The 15,047-nt window shown below is 38.9% G+C and overlaps 2 protein-coding genes across 2 annotated transcripts; one reads left to right on the plus strand and one right to left on the minus strand.

The window, feature by feature from the left end:
* Window positions 1-274: 274 nt before the first annotated feature.
* LOC127767578 (calmodulin calcium-dependent NAD kinase-like) lies at window positions 275-9,187 on the plus strand. The gene is made up of 7 exons (XM_052292959.1): window positions 275-509; window positions 678-887; window positions 1,988-2,211; window positions 3,405-3,472; window positions 5,791-6,033; window positions 6,167-6,296; window positions 8,289-9,187. The coding sequence occupies exons 1-7, from the start codon at window positions 476-478 to the stop codon at window positions 9,048-9,050; spliced, it is 1,671 nt and encodes a 556-aa protein (XP_052148919.1). The 5' UTR covers window positions 275-475; the 3' UTR covers window positions 9,051-9,187.
* A 658-nt stretch (window positions 9,188-9,845) lies between these two features.
* On the minus strand, window positions 9,846-14,221 carry LOC127767579 (probable prefoldin subunit 4). Its single transcript, XM_052292960.1, has 3 exons — window positions 14,092-14,221; window positions 13,849-13,959; window positions 9,846-10,396 (listed from the first exon to the last, which is right to left on the minus strand). Exons 1-3 carry the CDS (start codon window positions 14,098-14,100, stop codon window positions 10,136-10,138), a joined length of 381 nt encoding a protein of 126 aa, XP_052148920.1. The 5' UTR covers window positions 14,101-14,221; the 3' UTR covers window positions 9,846-10,135.
* Between the last annotated feature and the right edge of the window lie 826 nt (window positions 14,222-15,047).

The following is a 15,047-nucleotide window of genomic DNA, read 5'->3' on the forward strand; positions in this document are numbered from 1 at the left end:
AATCCAAACAACGACTCCAGTTAACGCCTCGTTAGTTGATTAGGTTTTCGAGAATAAGTAAAAGACGAGCAACAGCTACAGGTAGGAGTAGTACGTAACATACATGGCTGATCACTACAATTAATACTGGCGCCACATCGCTCTCAGCCAGCGTTTCCAAGCGAGGAGGTAGGAAAAAAAAGGAAGATATCTTTTTTTTTCTGAGGTAGCAACTAGAGCTATGGCAAGCAGCATCTTGTCAATTGGTATAAATACTCCTCGCTTTCAAGCCAGGAGCCATCACAGCTTTATCACCGGCATCCAATCCACACATATAGTTACCTCCTTTGCCTTTGGAATATTTGGTATTGGAGTATACCACTGAGCAATTGCAACCATTCCATTCCATTTCATTCGATCCATTCTAGCTTTCTTATCTCCTCCAGCATTTTGGAGAGAGCTCTATCTTTCTGCTACTTTGCTTGAGAAAATTTCCATGTTTTCATCTTCAGCCATGCAGCAGCTCAAAGGCAAGATTGATTGATTGATTTTGGTTCTTGATTATTCCCAGTCTCTTAGCTTGCAACGACAAGGATCCTTTTCAGGCATCTGTCCGGATTGTGGATTCTGTCTGATTTTGATTCTTATTTTTTTTCCTTTTCTTGCTATGTTCATTTCTTTCCCTTTTTTATGATCAGACGATGGGTCGTCTGCGAGGCAGCTGCAGCTGCTCGTCGCCGCGCTGTCGACGGCCGGAGCTGTGGCGGCCGCCGCCGTCGTGCGACGCAGGCACGGGAGGAAGGCCGCCGCCGAGGCGGCGGCGCCGGTGGCGATGAAGGAAATGCCGAGGCTGGAGATGGCGGAGTCCGGCCGCGTCGAGCACATCGAGAAGTTCTCTCACTACGTCGGTCAGTCGCCATTTTTGTCCTTGTCTTTCTTTCTCCTGTTACTGCCTCTGCTTCCATGGAATTCAGTTATCTTTCCTGTCCTTTTCGTTTTCAATCGTTATCTCTTTTTCTTTTCACATTGACTCCAAAATCATGGACGGATTCAGTCCAAACTAGGAATGGAGATCCAAATTAATCGAATCAAATCAGAATGGGATTGAAGCCCGGATGATTAAAAAAATTGTTGAAGTATTATCTGTTCTGCATGTCTTTCTCGCTGACGTGGTCTGATATTTTTTATAGAAATTAAATACATGCATATAATTAATGAAAACAATATTTGTGTGTATACTTGATAGGCGCTCTCTCTCTTTTAGAAAAAATATCGATAGCTATCAGCAGGATAATTAAACCTTATACACAATTAAGGACAGTGGTGACACACTGACACTTGTTATGCCTACATATGAGAGTGCCATCTCACTAGCTAAATTAATTAGATATCTAATACTCCCTCCATCTACTTTTGATAGTCATATTTCTAAATCTGAAGTTTCTATTTTTGATAGGCATATTTCAATCCAATAAACTATCATCTTAATGACTTTGTCAAATTTAATGCATGACTCTCCATTCTTCCATGCAAGATTGGCTACATGGGCATCGAGAAATGTAAATATTAATGAATCGCTTGTTTACGAGGAATGACTAGTAGCATGTTTAAATGGATAATAAGTAGAATTATTTATCCTTGATCTATATGTTAAGATAAAATATGATTATCAAAAATAGATGGAGGGAGTAATATCCTGGTGACTCGAACTGCCTAGCTAACCGGGCCCCAGTTGTCGAGATCAACTCAGTACACAAGCACATGGCAAGCTAGAGTCAATGGTAGGAGACGCGTCCTCATCACGGCCGTTGAATATACATCGGACGGATATCGTGACAAAAGATATGTATATACAGTCGTAATCAGGCGCCCTTGAAGATAAGGAAAACTAACCAGAAACTATATGTATATAATATGCGTGTTTTGATTTTTCTATTGCATATATAATATAAGTTTCATGATCGTTAAAATTCTTTTTTTTTACTTTAATGGATATTTATGTCTGCAGCTAGGCAGATGGGGTTCCAGGACATAAATGAGTGCCCACAGCTGTGCAAATTAGCAAATAACTACCTCAAGAGGACCAAGAATTGCATGGATGACATCGATGACCTCTTCGCGAATATCCCAGATTCGGAGTCCCTTTATGTCAAGTTCATAGAAGAGCTAGATAAATGCATTCTTGGATATTTTGCGTTCCATTGGGACCATGCTACCGCTCTGATCAGCCAGGTATAGTATTTATTATACTCCCTCCATCTGTTTTTGATAGTCATATTTCTAAATATGAAATTTCTATTTCTGATAAACATATTTCAATCCAATAATCTATTCCCTTAATGACTTTCTCGAATTTAATGCATGACTTTCCATTCTTCCACACAAGATTAGCTACATGGGCATCGAGAAATATAAATATTAATGAATCGCTTGTTTACGAGGAATGATTAGTAGCATGTTTAAATGGATGATAAGTAGCATTATTTATCATTGGTCTATGTGTCAAGATGAAATATGAAAATCAAAAGTAGATGGAGGGAGTACCATGTGACAACTGGTTTTCTGATTTTTTTTTCCCTGGCCATTTACATGGAATTAAGTTTCACTTTTATATACAGTAAGTACTACTAGTATCCAAAGTTTATTTTGGAAAAAAAATAATACTACCGTGTGGATCGGATGGTTGTTTCAAAAGAATATATATAACGTATGGACTACTCTTAACATTTGTATTACTCAATTAGGGTGTACTTATCACGTGCACAACTAAAATTAATCAAAAGCACATGCATGTTCGATTATCGTGTGTAAGCACACGCTAACTGCTTATATACCTTGCAACATTAGTTAATTACGACAGATGACTGACACTCACTATCCAAATTTATGATGTCCATTTTTCCACAAAAATATTTTCTTCAGTCCAATTTTTTTCTGTCCAAATACCAGCCAAATAAAATTAGAACAACATCAATATATTGGTCAACTCTCACATAAATATGTTTAGCATAGCTTCTTCTTAATTAGTAATTCGTGTTATAGCAGCAGGTAGTTATTAATTAATTAGCTCTCTTGAGAAAACATCAAAGGTGAATCCAGAAAATTAATTAATATATATCCCGTGCACGTTCTATTTGTATCAATATTGGCGGATCTGGAAGCAAAGGGAATTGTAGGGAGACGTACGCACGTACAAATATGTACGTGACAGAAAATTTATTCTTTTTACACAGAATTAATGAACACATTAGTGCAGCTATAGTGTAATGGCAGTACTACCACTATATAGATTAATGGGCACATCTAGCATATACAGTACACGTACGTGCACATATATATCAACGTAACTGCCATAATTTTTCCATGAACTAATTAATATATCTCGTAGTATTATGTTAATTAATTATATGCATATATATATGCAGGCCTTGACCGTAGACTGTGGCACCGCCAGCAAGAAGAAGCTAAGGAACCTCGTGTTGGAAGCTACAAGGTAAATTAACTATTGAACTTAATTATATATTGAACCTTTTTTTCGCTTTGTTTTCTTAGAAAAGGGGGCTTAATTAATTAATTCATTTGTTCTGTTAGCTAGTTACTCCCTCCGTCCCAATATATAAGAACCTAGGATCAGATGGGACGTTTCCTTCCAGATTCGTAGTACTAGTAAACGTCCCATCCGGTTTTAGATTCTTATATATTGGGACAGAGTATATGTTAATTTAAATATTCACCGTGTTGTCTTGCCGATACACTTAATTATTCTAACTTGCATAATATTCTAGAAAAAAGATTAATCACTCAATACGCGAGCATGAATTAACTAAATGCTGGAGTAATTAATATAACTGAAAATGCGTTATCCAGAGATGTAGCTAATGACTTTTAATGCGGTGTTACCTGTTAATGACTTCCCTAAGTCGTTATAATTAATTCCCAAAAGACTATTTAATTTCATTAGCATGTGTGATCCAATATATGCGTATCTTAATATATCACTCCAATGTTTTGAGATACCTACGCCGGCCAAACCATTAGGATTTCGCCTCAACATTTTTCCTTTTTGATTAATTAATCTGACCCGGCCAGGCAAAGACTTTATATAAATATATGTCTCCCTCAAGAGTCTTAAGTATATAGTAATACGTACCAATCAATATGGAGTCATCAGCTAGCTAGCCAAGAAAAGATAGACGCAAGCTAGCCATTCGATCCATTAGATCGATGATGCAACGAAAATGAACTTTGAATTCTCTAGCAACAATTTTATTTTCGTCCCATCATATTTACATGCCATAGGTACGTACATTTTAATTATCTTAAAAACTGGTCAACTAGACACTGAAAATGACTACGATAAGGTTGCGTTCCTTTAAGAGGTTTAGACTAAGCTTAGCACACGAAACAAGACGAATAATTAAGATATAATTAAGTATTAATTATTGTAAATAAATTTATTTGATTTTCAAATATATAAGATCATTTTTTTACAAAACATACATTTTAGCATTTTGAAAAGCGTGTTTGTAATAAGCTAGTATCTGAAAATAGATGAGTCTAATTAAGTCTTCACAAGAAATGCATTTCATTTTGATTATCTTTTAAAAAAAAGTCAACTAGACATTGAAAATGACTAAGCTAAGTCTTCACAAGAAATATATTACTTTCACATGCAAAGAACTTGTAGTATTATAGACTTTGCATGCTTCAAAGATCCATACTTTTCTTTACGGAAAGAGGTAGTGTAGGAAATATTCATTTTGGGATTATCATAGAATTCAGAAACTTCCAAGGAAATTATATATTAGGATTCAGGACCTTGGCCTTATCTCTGTAAACCATATATGCATTGGGGCTACTACACATATAAATTGTGGAGCTAATTAATTGATTAATAGCTACTAGTGGGTAAGGCTCACCATCTCTTGAATTGTAGATGCCAATCCAAACACTATCGATATGGTATCGATCTTTGCTGTTTGATTTGCAAAGAGATTAATTTGTGGAGATGATTTTTTTTCTGGCCATCTTAATTTACGTCGCTTTATCGATCTCGATCGATCTGTTGTTAATTGGACCCCCCCCCCCCCCCCCCCCTAAACAAACACTTACAATTAACATGGACCATTTGCCATCATAGCGTGCCATGTGCTTGGATACAATTAACACATTCACATCAACTTCTCTACTTAATTACCTGCATGCCTGACCAACAAATTAAAAGACAAAATGCAATAAGATATATACTTATCAACCAGTTAACCAAATTCCCCTCTCTTACTCTCAATACTAATCCATATGGAACAGGACAGACAGGCCAGGTTAGTATGGTTGTGCCATCACGGCAGAGATCACTTGGTGGGCCACCCATCATGTGAGCATCCACGTGGAAATGCCATACAAAAGTTTTGTATGATAGTGATCTGTGTGAGGTGTACATGATCTTTTCTGGGCCCCTGCATTTGCATATGCATGGCCAATATAGGATCATAATATATATACTATATTGGTAGCCAATCTTTCTTTCAGTTGTGTTTTGTTGGGCTTAATGAATTATTACATTGGTTGTTTGCTAGTCATAAGCAGGTAGTGATGATTTAGTCCTTTTAAGTGAAAAGTAGGAGTAACAACCAAGATTTCATGTAGTACGCACAATAATGCAACACAGTGTGACAATAATAATCAAGCTTGACTTTTTGTTTCTTTTTTTTGAGACAAATTAAGGCATACTTTAAAATGTAGGATTTAGTACATGTAAAAGATAGATCATGTAAAATTTGTGTGTGTGAGAAACTGAGAAAAAAAATGCAGGAAGCAGAGATTTGAGCGGGTGACGAGGGACCTGAAGGTGACGAGGGTGTTCTCGACGCTGGTGGAGGAGATGAAGGCGATCGGCGTCCCGGCGGCGGCGATGAACGGCGACGGCGAGGAGGAGCCGCACTGCACCGACGTGATGGCGCCGGTGGCGCACGACGAGCGGAGCCCCGTGCTGCTGCTCATGGGCGGCGGGATGGGCGCCGGCAAGAGCACCGTGCTCAAGGAGATTCTCCAGGAGTAAGCAATGCAAGCTTCGATCGCTCTGTGTTTTTAATTATTTGCTTAATAATTAATTAATTAATTGAACGGCATTTAAATTGCGCAGTTTCTAATTGAATAATTTGAAATGATTCAAATGTAAAATGTTCAGGCCACTGTGGTCCAAGGACGAGGCGAATGCGGTGGTGGTTGAGGCGGATGCGTTCAAGGAGACGGACGTGATCTACCGTGCCATTAGCTCCATGGGCCACCACAACGACATGCTCCAGACTGCTGAGCTGGTAATTAATTACTACTAACTCACACGCATATATATATATATATACATAGAAATTATTACTTAACAAAGCTTTTGCAAAAATATAATCATACCGTCGAAAAGCTTATAGTATCTATATCTTTAAAAACAACAAACCTTTAAGTAGTTAAGATAGGTTTCTTCATTCATCTGATCATCTGCCTGTAGTACTCTGGCTACAGTCGTACGTCCAACACCAGCTGCAGTTAGCTAGTCATACATCATTCAGAACGTTTTCATCAGAGTGTTTCAGTTCACATATGCATGGCTATAGATCATAGCTAGTTGACTCGATGGAATTAAATTAAACAAGTGGGAACAAATTAATTAAATAGAGCCACCAACCGCAACCGGCAGCTTAACTGAATTATACAGGATGAAAATCGATCCATCAATTCATCGAGCACCTTCGAAATGTCGGTTGGCCTAACTCATTATGCATATATGCTCGCAGTGATTACGTAGTACGGTTGGCAATTTTGCATGCAGTGCGCCATCATCTACATATTATACCCATTATTTGTATGTTTATTCGAATCGTTTTTTAGCAAATAAAAACTTACATGTGAGCAAAACTTTTATATACATGTCCTTAACGACTCAAAAGAAAATGTTACAAAATAAACTAATTAGATTCTAAAATTTAAGTTTTGACTTATAAATATAAGCATGAACCAACCAATGTTTGGCACGAACAGCACGCACGTCGATCGATCTGTACGGATCTGAAAAAATGCGACGTAATCTTTGCCGGATCCAGACCTCAAAAAAACAAACCGTAAAATCCTCGCTTGCGGGCCCACCTGGCAGAGAGATAGGATAAGGTTTCTGATCTGCTCATCCTGTCACAGTGTCACTAGTGCAGAGATAGATCCACATTATTATTTGGCTGGCAAGGTGACATGGCCACCATGACCATGTGCTGCCTTGCTCTTATGCACAGTAGGAGTATCACTATGGCTTGTTCTTTTGTCCAAATATAATGATAAAAGACAATGATATTGTCGCCTACTACCCAGAAAGAACAGAAGGGGAAATCATTTCCTTGCCTTAATTATATATGGTGTTCAACTCCCAGAACTCTAGGAAATGAGTCCTCGCATCTCGCATGCACATGGATCTGTTAATTCTAGCTAGAGAGTAGGAGAATATGATACTCCCTCCGTATTTTAATGTATGACGCTGTTGACTTTATAACCAACGTTTGATCACTCGTCTTATTCAAAATTTTTATGCAAATATAAAAATACTTATGTCATGCTTAAAGAACATTTGATGATAAATCAAGTCACAATAAAATAAATTATAATTACCTAAATTTTTTGAATAAGACGAAAGATCAAACGTTTGTAAAAAGTCAACGGCGTCATACATTAAAATATAGAGGGAATATATAGTACTATTATTCTGCTGTGCAAATTGTCATGTGTTGGATTTGATCTTGTAAGACAATCTTGTATGACACGTTTTGGTTACTGTAGTACAATTCTAAATGAGTATAAAACCCCACTAATTATGGATACAGTTAAATAAAACCATAGATATTTTAACATGTGGCATAATCTCAGTTATTATGGTCCTTAAATTTTACAAAATCACACACTGTTAACCAATTTGATATATTCATATATCAAAATTTAGAAAAACTATACGTATATGGTTGTAACATTTATATGATGCATAATGAAAATCATAAATTTTGTTATGTGATTGTAAAAACTCAAAAGTACAATAGATCAAACTCAAAATGATCAATAGGGTGGTTTTATAAAACTTTATGGTCATAATACTTGGGTTTATGTACCACGTATCAGAATCACTGTGGTTTTTGTGTACATGCGAGTTGGCGAAATTTACTCTTTCCAAATTTTTCTAGCAAACCTTGTACAATGTGGCTAATCCTTGCGGCCCAAACAGAGCAGCTAATGGGCTGGGCTGACATACATATGCTTATGGGTTGGCCCATGGAATGCAGGTGCACCAGTCGTCGACGGACGCGGCGTCGTCGCTGCTGGTGACGGCGCTGAACGAGGGTCGTGACGTCATCCTCGACGGCACCCTCTCCTGGGAGCCGTTCGTCCAGCAGACCATCGCCATGGCGCGCGACGTCCACCGCCGCCGCTACCGCATGGGCCCCGGCTACAAGGTCGACCCCGACACCGGCGACATCACCGAGAACTACTGGGAGCCCGCCGACGCCGACGACGACGCCGACGCCGCCTCGCCACCGCCGACGACCAGGAAGCCGTACCGGATCGAGGTCGCCGGCGTGGTCTGCGACGCGTACCTCGCCGTGGCGAGGGGGATCCGGCGCGCCATCGTGACGGGGCGGGCGGTTCGGGTGCGGTCGCAGCTGGTGTCGCACAAGCGGTTCGCCGCCGCGTTCCGGCGGTACGCCGGCGCCGTGGACGCCGCGCGGCTGTACAGCACCAACACCATGGGCGCGGCGCGGCTGATCGCGCGCAAGGACGGCGTCGCCGGCAGCCTGCTGGTGGAGCCGGCGGAGTTCGCGTGCCTCGACGCGGTGGGCGGCCTCAACGAGAACGCCACCGGGGTGCACGACCTCTACCGCGGCGGCGCCACCGCCTGCGGCGCCCGCTCCATCTGGGACGACATGATCACCTCGCCGGCGCGCGCCGACATCCAGCGTGAGCTCCGGGAGGCCTTCCGCTCCGTGGAGCACGCGCCGCCGGACACCAATGGCGCCACCACCACCACCACCAATGGTGGCGCCTAGCTAATTAGCTAGCTAGATTGTGGTGTGTGTGTTCAATATGTTTCCCCAGAAATTAATCATGTGGGGAACTAAATTTGTTGTTGATGTGTAAAGGGAGTGTATTAATTTGTGGTAAATGGATGTGCTTATTATATGAACTAGGTGATTCCCCGTGTTTTGCTACGGAAATTACTAATTGACTTTTAATATTTTTTAATGGTTAAGCTAAAAGTAAAAAAAAATATTAGTTATTAACATAAAACTGGTTTGTCAAACTAGGTGAAGAGAGAAATAAATTTAGTAGATTCTGTATGAGATTGTAGATGAAATATGACATCCAACACTTTGATTATATGGATGAATATATGTTAAGTATTATAAAAATGATGGATATGTATGTTAAAAATATTATGAAAAATAATGTGAAGGAAGATGGTTGGATGTTGATTTGTAGAGTTTAATGAATTATAGATGATGTTACATGCTTACATAATTGTTGTATTATAATTGTTGCTCGTGGATGATGAGGTGGCATGTTTACATGTTCAGCTTTAGAATTAGTAAGATATGATAGCTTTATTATAGTAAGATAGGATTAATGTTGGAGCGATTCCAATGAAATGTTGCAACACTTGATACCTGAAGAAACTAACACACACCCAGTCCCGGAATCCAAAACTCCAATTAATTTAAAATCTGCTCCAACTCAATTTTAAATAGTTTTCAGTTTAGTATAACTATAGTGACTATATGTCAAAACAAAACAATTTCATAGATCACAGTAGCAAAATTCAACTCGACTGAAGAATAACACAATTTGATGCAACTGAAACCTTGGCTTATATGTAGTAACATAACCAATTCGTCCAAATTCCCCCTACTGCATTTTTATAAATTGAAACCATGCAACTCATGATTCATGTATCTGCTGGGCAAAACCATGCTAATCTAATCCAGCATAAGAATTAACCATGTCGATGCATCACGAGAAACGTGTCTTCTTAAATCACTAGAAACAATTTAGTCAAGCAAACACAGCTCCTGCAGTCCTCAACTAAGAGAGCTCATCATGATATATCATTCAATACCCGGCCGCTTACACGATGTTAATCTTCTTCCAGGTTGATGGCGTCCTTGAACTTTCCGTACAGTATCTTCTTCAGTTCAGCCATCTGGGAGACGATGGATTCCTTCTCCTGCTCCAGCCCATCCAACTTCTTAGCTGCATCCTCTTTCATCTGCTCCAGCCTTGTCTCCACATCATCCCTTGGCATGTGTGCAAATACTTCTCCAATTTGGAACCGCACCACATCTTCATCTGATAGGATGAGTTCATTCCCAGCATCATCAAGGTTCTCATTTGCTTCCTGGAACATAGGGTAAACAAGGCATATGGCGTTTAGTGTTGTCGTGTTCTAGGATAAGTATTGGTTTAAATTTAGCTTATAACAGAAAGATGCCGACTGTAATGTGCATAAATATTTGCATCCAAATTTTGCACCCATCTAGTAAAATAAGATACTCTAACTTGGCAATCTTACTCTGCTTATACATGTAAAATACTTCATGTGAAATAGAGCAAAGGAACATTGAATTTTTGTTATCATTAGAAAGGTGCCAAACTAACATTTCAGTACAAGGAAGAATTAAAAACAGTTGTTCTGCTTCGGTTATGCTACAAGCAAAATTCTATGTCAGCTTAGTAAAATTATATGCAGGAGAAAACAAATAAAATGAAACACATTTTATTTATGATACGTGCAAAGGTTCTTTGGAAATTACTATGTTGTATTAGCAATCTGTAATAAATACTCTCCCGAGAAAGCATTCATTTATTTATTTAATATTATTGTGATAGTCTAATGACGTAGCCTTATTGCATTTTCCTATGTTGGAGTTCTTAGTCCTGTGAATTATGGAGGTATTGGACACATAATTTGTTTTATAATTTCCGCTTAAATTTATTCAACTTGACTCCAACAGTAACGGACACAGGATACCTACCTGTTTTCTCATCACCGAATATCAACATTTTTTTTTGTAAAATGTGTAGATGGAACTGACTCGACCATCTTATGTAAAACATAGAATGTTTCTACCTACATCATGTACTCATGTAGCAAAAACCTACGCAATACTGGTTTTAGTCATTGGATGGAAATCAGGGTACCTTTCTAGTCTGTTGAATTCCACCCACTGCCACTTGCTCTAAGCTAAAAAGGCTTCCGCTTTGTGAACTAGGAATGCAGTATAATACCAGGGGTGCTTAGCTAGGAAATTTCGACAACATGTCAGCTACCTCTCATATGTCGAAAGAGCATTTGCACATTGCAATTGCAGAACCATATTTTCAACTTGAAAGGGCACGAACAGGCCAACCACATTTAGGGGCAATATATTGTTCCATAGGAGAATATTCTAAGTCCACATACTTACTGAAATATTTATTAGAGACATGGAGCCCTCATACAAACACATTCTTACCACTACTCTTTTCTGATTATGTGACAAGTGGTAGGTTTACCATTGAATGGTGAATTGTACAAAGTGTAAATTCGATCTCCCCATGTACTCGTTCTCAGCTATCTATATTCAATGTACTCTTCGCAAAATTAGCCATCAAGAGTAAACCTACCATCTAGTGCATATCAGGTAATGGAACACTCTCAACATGAAAATAAGTGTTTATATGAGGTTCTTACCTCTCTAACAATAATTTCAGTAAGAAAAGAAGAGTAGGATATTCTCCTAGGAAAAATATAGCCTCCTAAATGTAGCCAGCACTCCACCATCGCCTTTATAGATGAAAGCATGGATATGTAAAATTGTAATGCCCCGTTCGACATATACAAAGTTAAGCAAGTGCCACTGATATTATCCTACTTCCTAAAGCGCCTTGACTGTTCAAGACAATGGTGCAGAAGGTTGCAAACTAGAAATAACGAGCTGGAAAAATCGACCCCAATTTCCATCTGTAGTGGCAATCAATCTCTTTCAACCAAAGCTTGTGCTTTGATGATAGGATGATAGGGTTGTCTGTTTTACATCCTTTGCTTGTATAATTGGATTTTCAACACATAAGAAATAGACAATGTACGTATGTAGAAGATAATAGGGCATAATCCATCTACACAACCAAAACAAATCTGTAATATACACAGCATATAAAAGGCAAGACCAAAAAAAGTTCCCAAGAAAAAAGGCACCATACATTTTTCAGAAGAATAAAGATGGTTTATAATCGTTCATCCTGATATGATGACTTGTGCTATAAAATATGAACACAAATAAATATTCCCTCAAAGAAGCATTCAACAGCAACATTGAAAAATTGGCTACAAAAGACACTCTAGTTTCATGTCTTTACTAGTAAAAACATTATTATTTCTATAAGGCACGAAGTCAATTAAAATAATATTTCTAGTTACGTTGGAGAAATAAATTTTCGAAAATGACTTGGGATGCCCTTGCACCTTGCAAACTCAGCACTAATGACATCTGATTAAACAAGTAATGTACATGTATTTCCCTAAAAAGGGTAATGCACATATGCTTGTTTTCAGCTTATTTCTGATTTATAGTACAACTACAATTATTCATAAATTTCTCTAATTTCAGTAAAATTTCAAGAGTTTTGGTTGATATTTTGTTTCAGATATTTTGGACTCAAGTTTCATTAAATATTTTGTTTGGAAGTTCTGATACTCAGCACATCATTATATTTCACAGGCTGAAATTGTAACACTGCAATTTGAACTAAAAGCACTTGCATGCTTCATTGTTTAATGGAAACATTAATGGTTGTATGGTATGGGCAGAATATATTGCAGCAACTGCGGGCAGCAAGAAATATATATTGATGAAGCGATATATCTGTCATATCAAAAAAATTGATCTGTCCACTCACATGGTGTGTAGTGTAATCACTAAATTAACAGATGATGCTAAACAAAAGGGCTTGACAAAGGTGGTTCAAACGACAAAACAAGAAGATATGAGTAGCACTTTCTCAAAAAATGTACCAGAATCCCAAACAATTTTCTAGCACATCAAATTTCCTATGAGTTTCAAATTCCTTGTAGAACATTTGCCAAAATTCCGTGGCCCCAAACAAGATTCAGTGTTTATTCTCAGTTTTCAATATCAATGTTCATGTGTTAAGTAACTGAGATAAGTCATCCATAACAGAGTCCATTGTGAAACACAAACTGCAGACAAGAACAATGAGCAATCAGATCACCATGATGCCATATTGACATGTCACAATGAGGAAATCTTGATAGAAAGATACATATGTGGAAAGAACAATTGCTCAAAGGTTCGTGCGGATGCAGAGCCGGAAATGAAACCAATCTACTTTATTTAGCACATGACAGCGAATGCGTGCAACTTAACCAAAAACTCCACCGCGTCAAGTGATAAAATACCATACGGCACAAAGTATCGCACTTGCAACTCATGGGAATACACAAATCCCTGGGATCTCAAGTTCCTAACGGATACTTTCTTTTACACTGTTGACAAACATATAAGAAATAAACGGCGAGAACATAATACTACTAATCATAATCACATATAAGTAGTAGCAGTAGTAGTATATCTCCCCAAGAACATGTAAAGCCCTGAAACCATAAGCATGTAGGCTCTACGCGAGCCGCAAAAGAATCTTGGACCAGACTAGCTAATGAAAAATCATTCCTGTGCTGGAAAATAACAAATCAAGCAATGGTTGGTATACGGGAGCACGGCTGAGCAAACACACAACACAGACAACTGGTGAGGGGTGAGAGAGGGGATCTAGAAGGCGGCACTTGAGTACCTTGGCGAGCTTGATCTCGTCGTGGAGCTCGTGGAGGCGGTTGTTGAGGCGGCCGAAGCGGTTGATGTTCTGCTGGTCCTCCCACGTCACCTGCGCCTCCGTGCCGTCCCCCTGCAGCCCACAGCCGACAGAGTTCCACCCCACAGATCAGACGCGCGCGTACAGAAAGCAACACATCAAACTGCTGAAACGGGGGTTAGGATTCTTTGCTCCACCGCCGCCGGCCGGCCGCCTCCACCGTACCTGCTGCATCTCCGGTTCCCTTCGGGGTGCGCCGCCGCTGGATTCGTCGACCTCCGCCGCCGCTGCTGGATTTCGGTGGAAAGCCTTCGCAATTGGCAGCAGCAGAGGAAGACGACGAGGTGAGGGGGGTTTTGATGCGGCCCACACCCCGGGCCCAATTTAGCCCAGCCCAAATGGAGGCCTAATGGTCCCCTGCTTCTTCGGGTCAAACATTTGTTTTTTTATAGTCCCTCCTTCCCTAAATGTTTGACGCCGTTGATTTTTTCTAAACATGTTTGACCATTCATTTTATTCAAAAACTTTTGTAAAATATGTAAAACTATATGTATATATAAAAGTATATTTAACAATGAATCAAATGATAGAAAAAGAATTAATAATTGCTTAAATTTTTTAAATAAGGCAAACGGTCAAACATGTTTAGAAAAAGTCAACGGCGTCAAACATTTAGGGATGGAGGGAGTATTTAACTAGCCGTGGATTGCACGATACCGGGTATTGGCGAGGTGACTCAAGTTTGATATTAACGATTTACCAAAACAGCAGACTATGATTATAAGCATCGGCGATATGTATAGTGATAAGAAAGTTATGTTTGTTTTTGACAATTAATCTACTTTATATTTGTGCGATGTGGATAACGTTTCTGACGCGTGGTTGCTTTTTTATAGCAAGGGATGAACAAATAATGAACAATTAAAGTGATTGCTATTGCATGGAAAGTGATAGATGAAAATTTGTACTCTATATAATGTAATTGTGAGAATATACTCGATTTTTTATGTATTGTACATGTGAGAGATGAATTTCATTTGAGGCTAAATATAGTGTGCAAGAGAAATATGTAAAATCATGTTAGTGGGAGCGATAAAAATAGCAGAAAGAAAAGCGAGACAAAACCAGGAAAGAAAAGCTCCTGGAAAAGGAGTAACTATAAAATTACGTATTTTTTATTG

The sequence above is a fragment of the Oryza glaberrima genome, chromosome 3 (assembly GCF_000147395.1).
Source record: "Oryza glaberrima chromosome 3, OglaRS2, whole genome shotgun sequence".
Classification (NCBI taxonomy): domain Eukaryota; kingdom Viridiplantae; phylum Streptophyta; class Magnoliopsida; order Poales; family Poaceae; genus Oryza; species Oryza glaberrima.

Bases quoted from the DNA above. Each gene is read 5' to 3' on its own strand.
- LOC127767578 (XM_052292959.1), top strand. From the start codon at position 476: ATGTTTTCATCTTCAGCCATGCAGCAGCTCAAAG. The intron at 510-677 runs GCAAGATTGATT...TTTTATGATCAG, and splicing joins AGCCATGCAGCAGCTCAAAG to ACGATGGGTCGTCTGCGAGG. The intron at 3,473-5,790 runs GTAAATTAACTA...AAAAAAATGCAG, and splicing joins CTCGTGTTGGAAGCTACAAG to GAAGCAGAGATTTGAGCGGG.
- LOC127767579 (XM_052292960.1), bottom strand. The intron at 10,397-13,848 runs GTACTCAAGTGC...CCTATGTTCCAG, and splicing joins ACGAGATCAAGCTCGCCAAG to GAAGCAAATGAGAACCTTGA.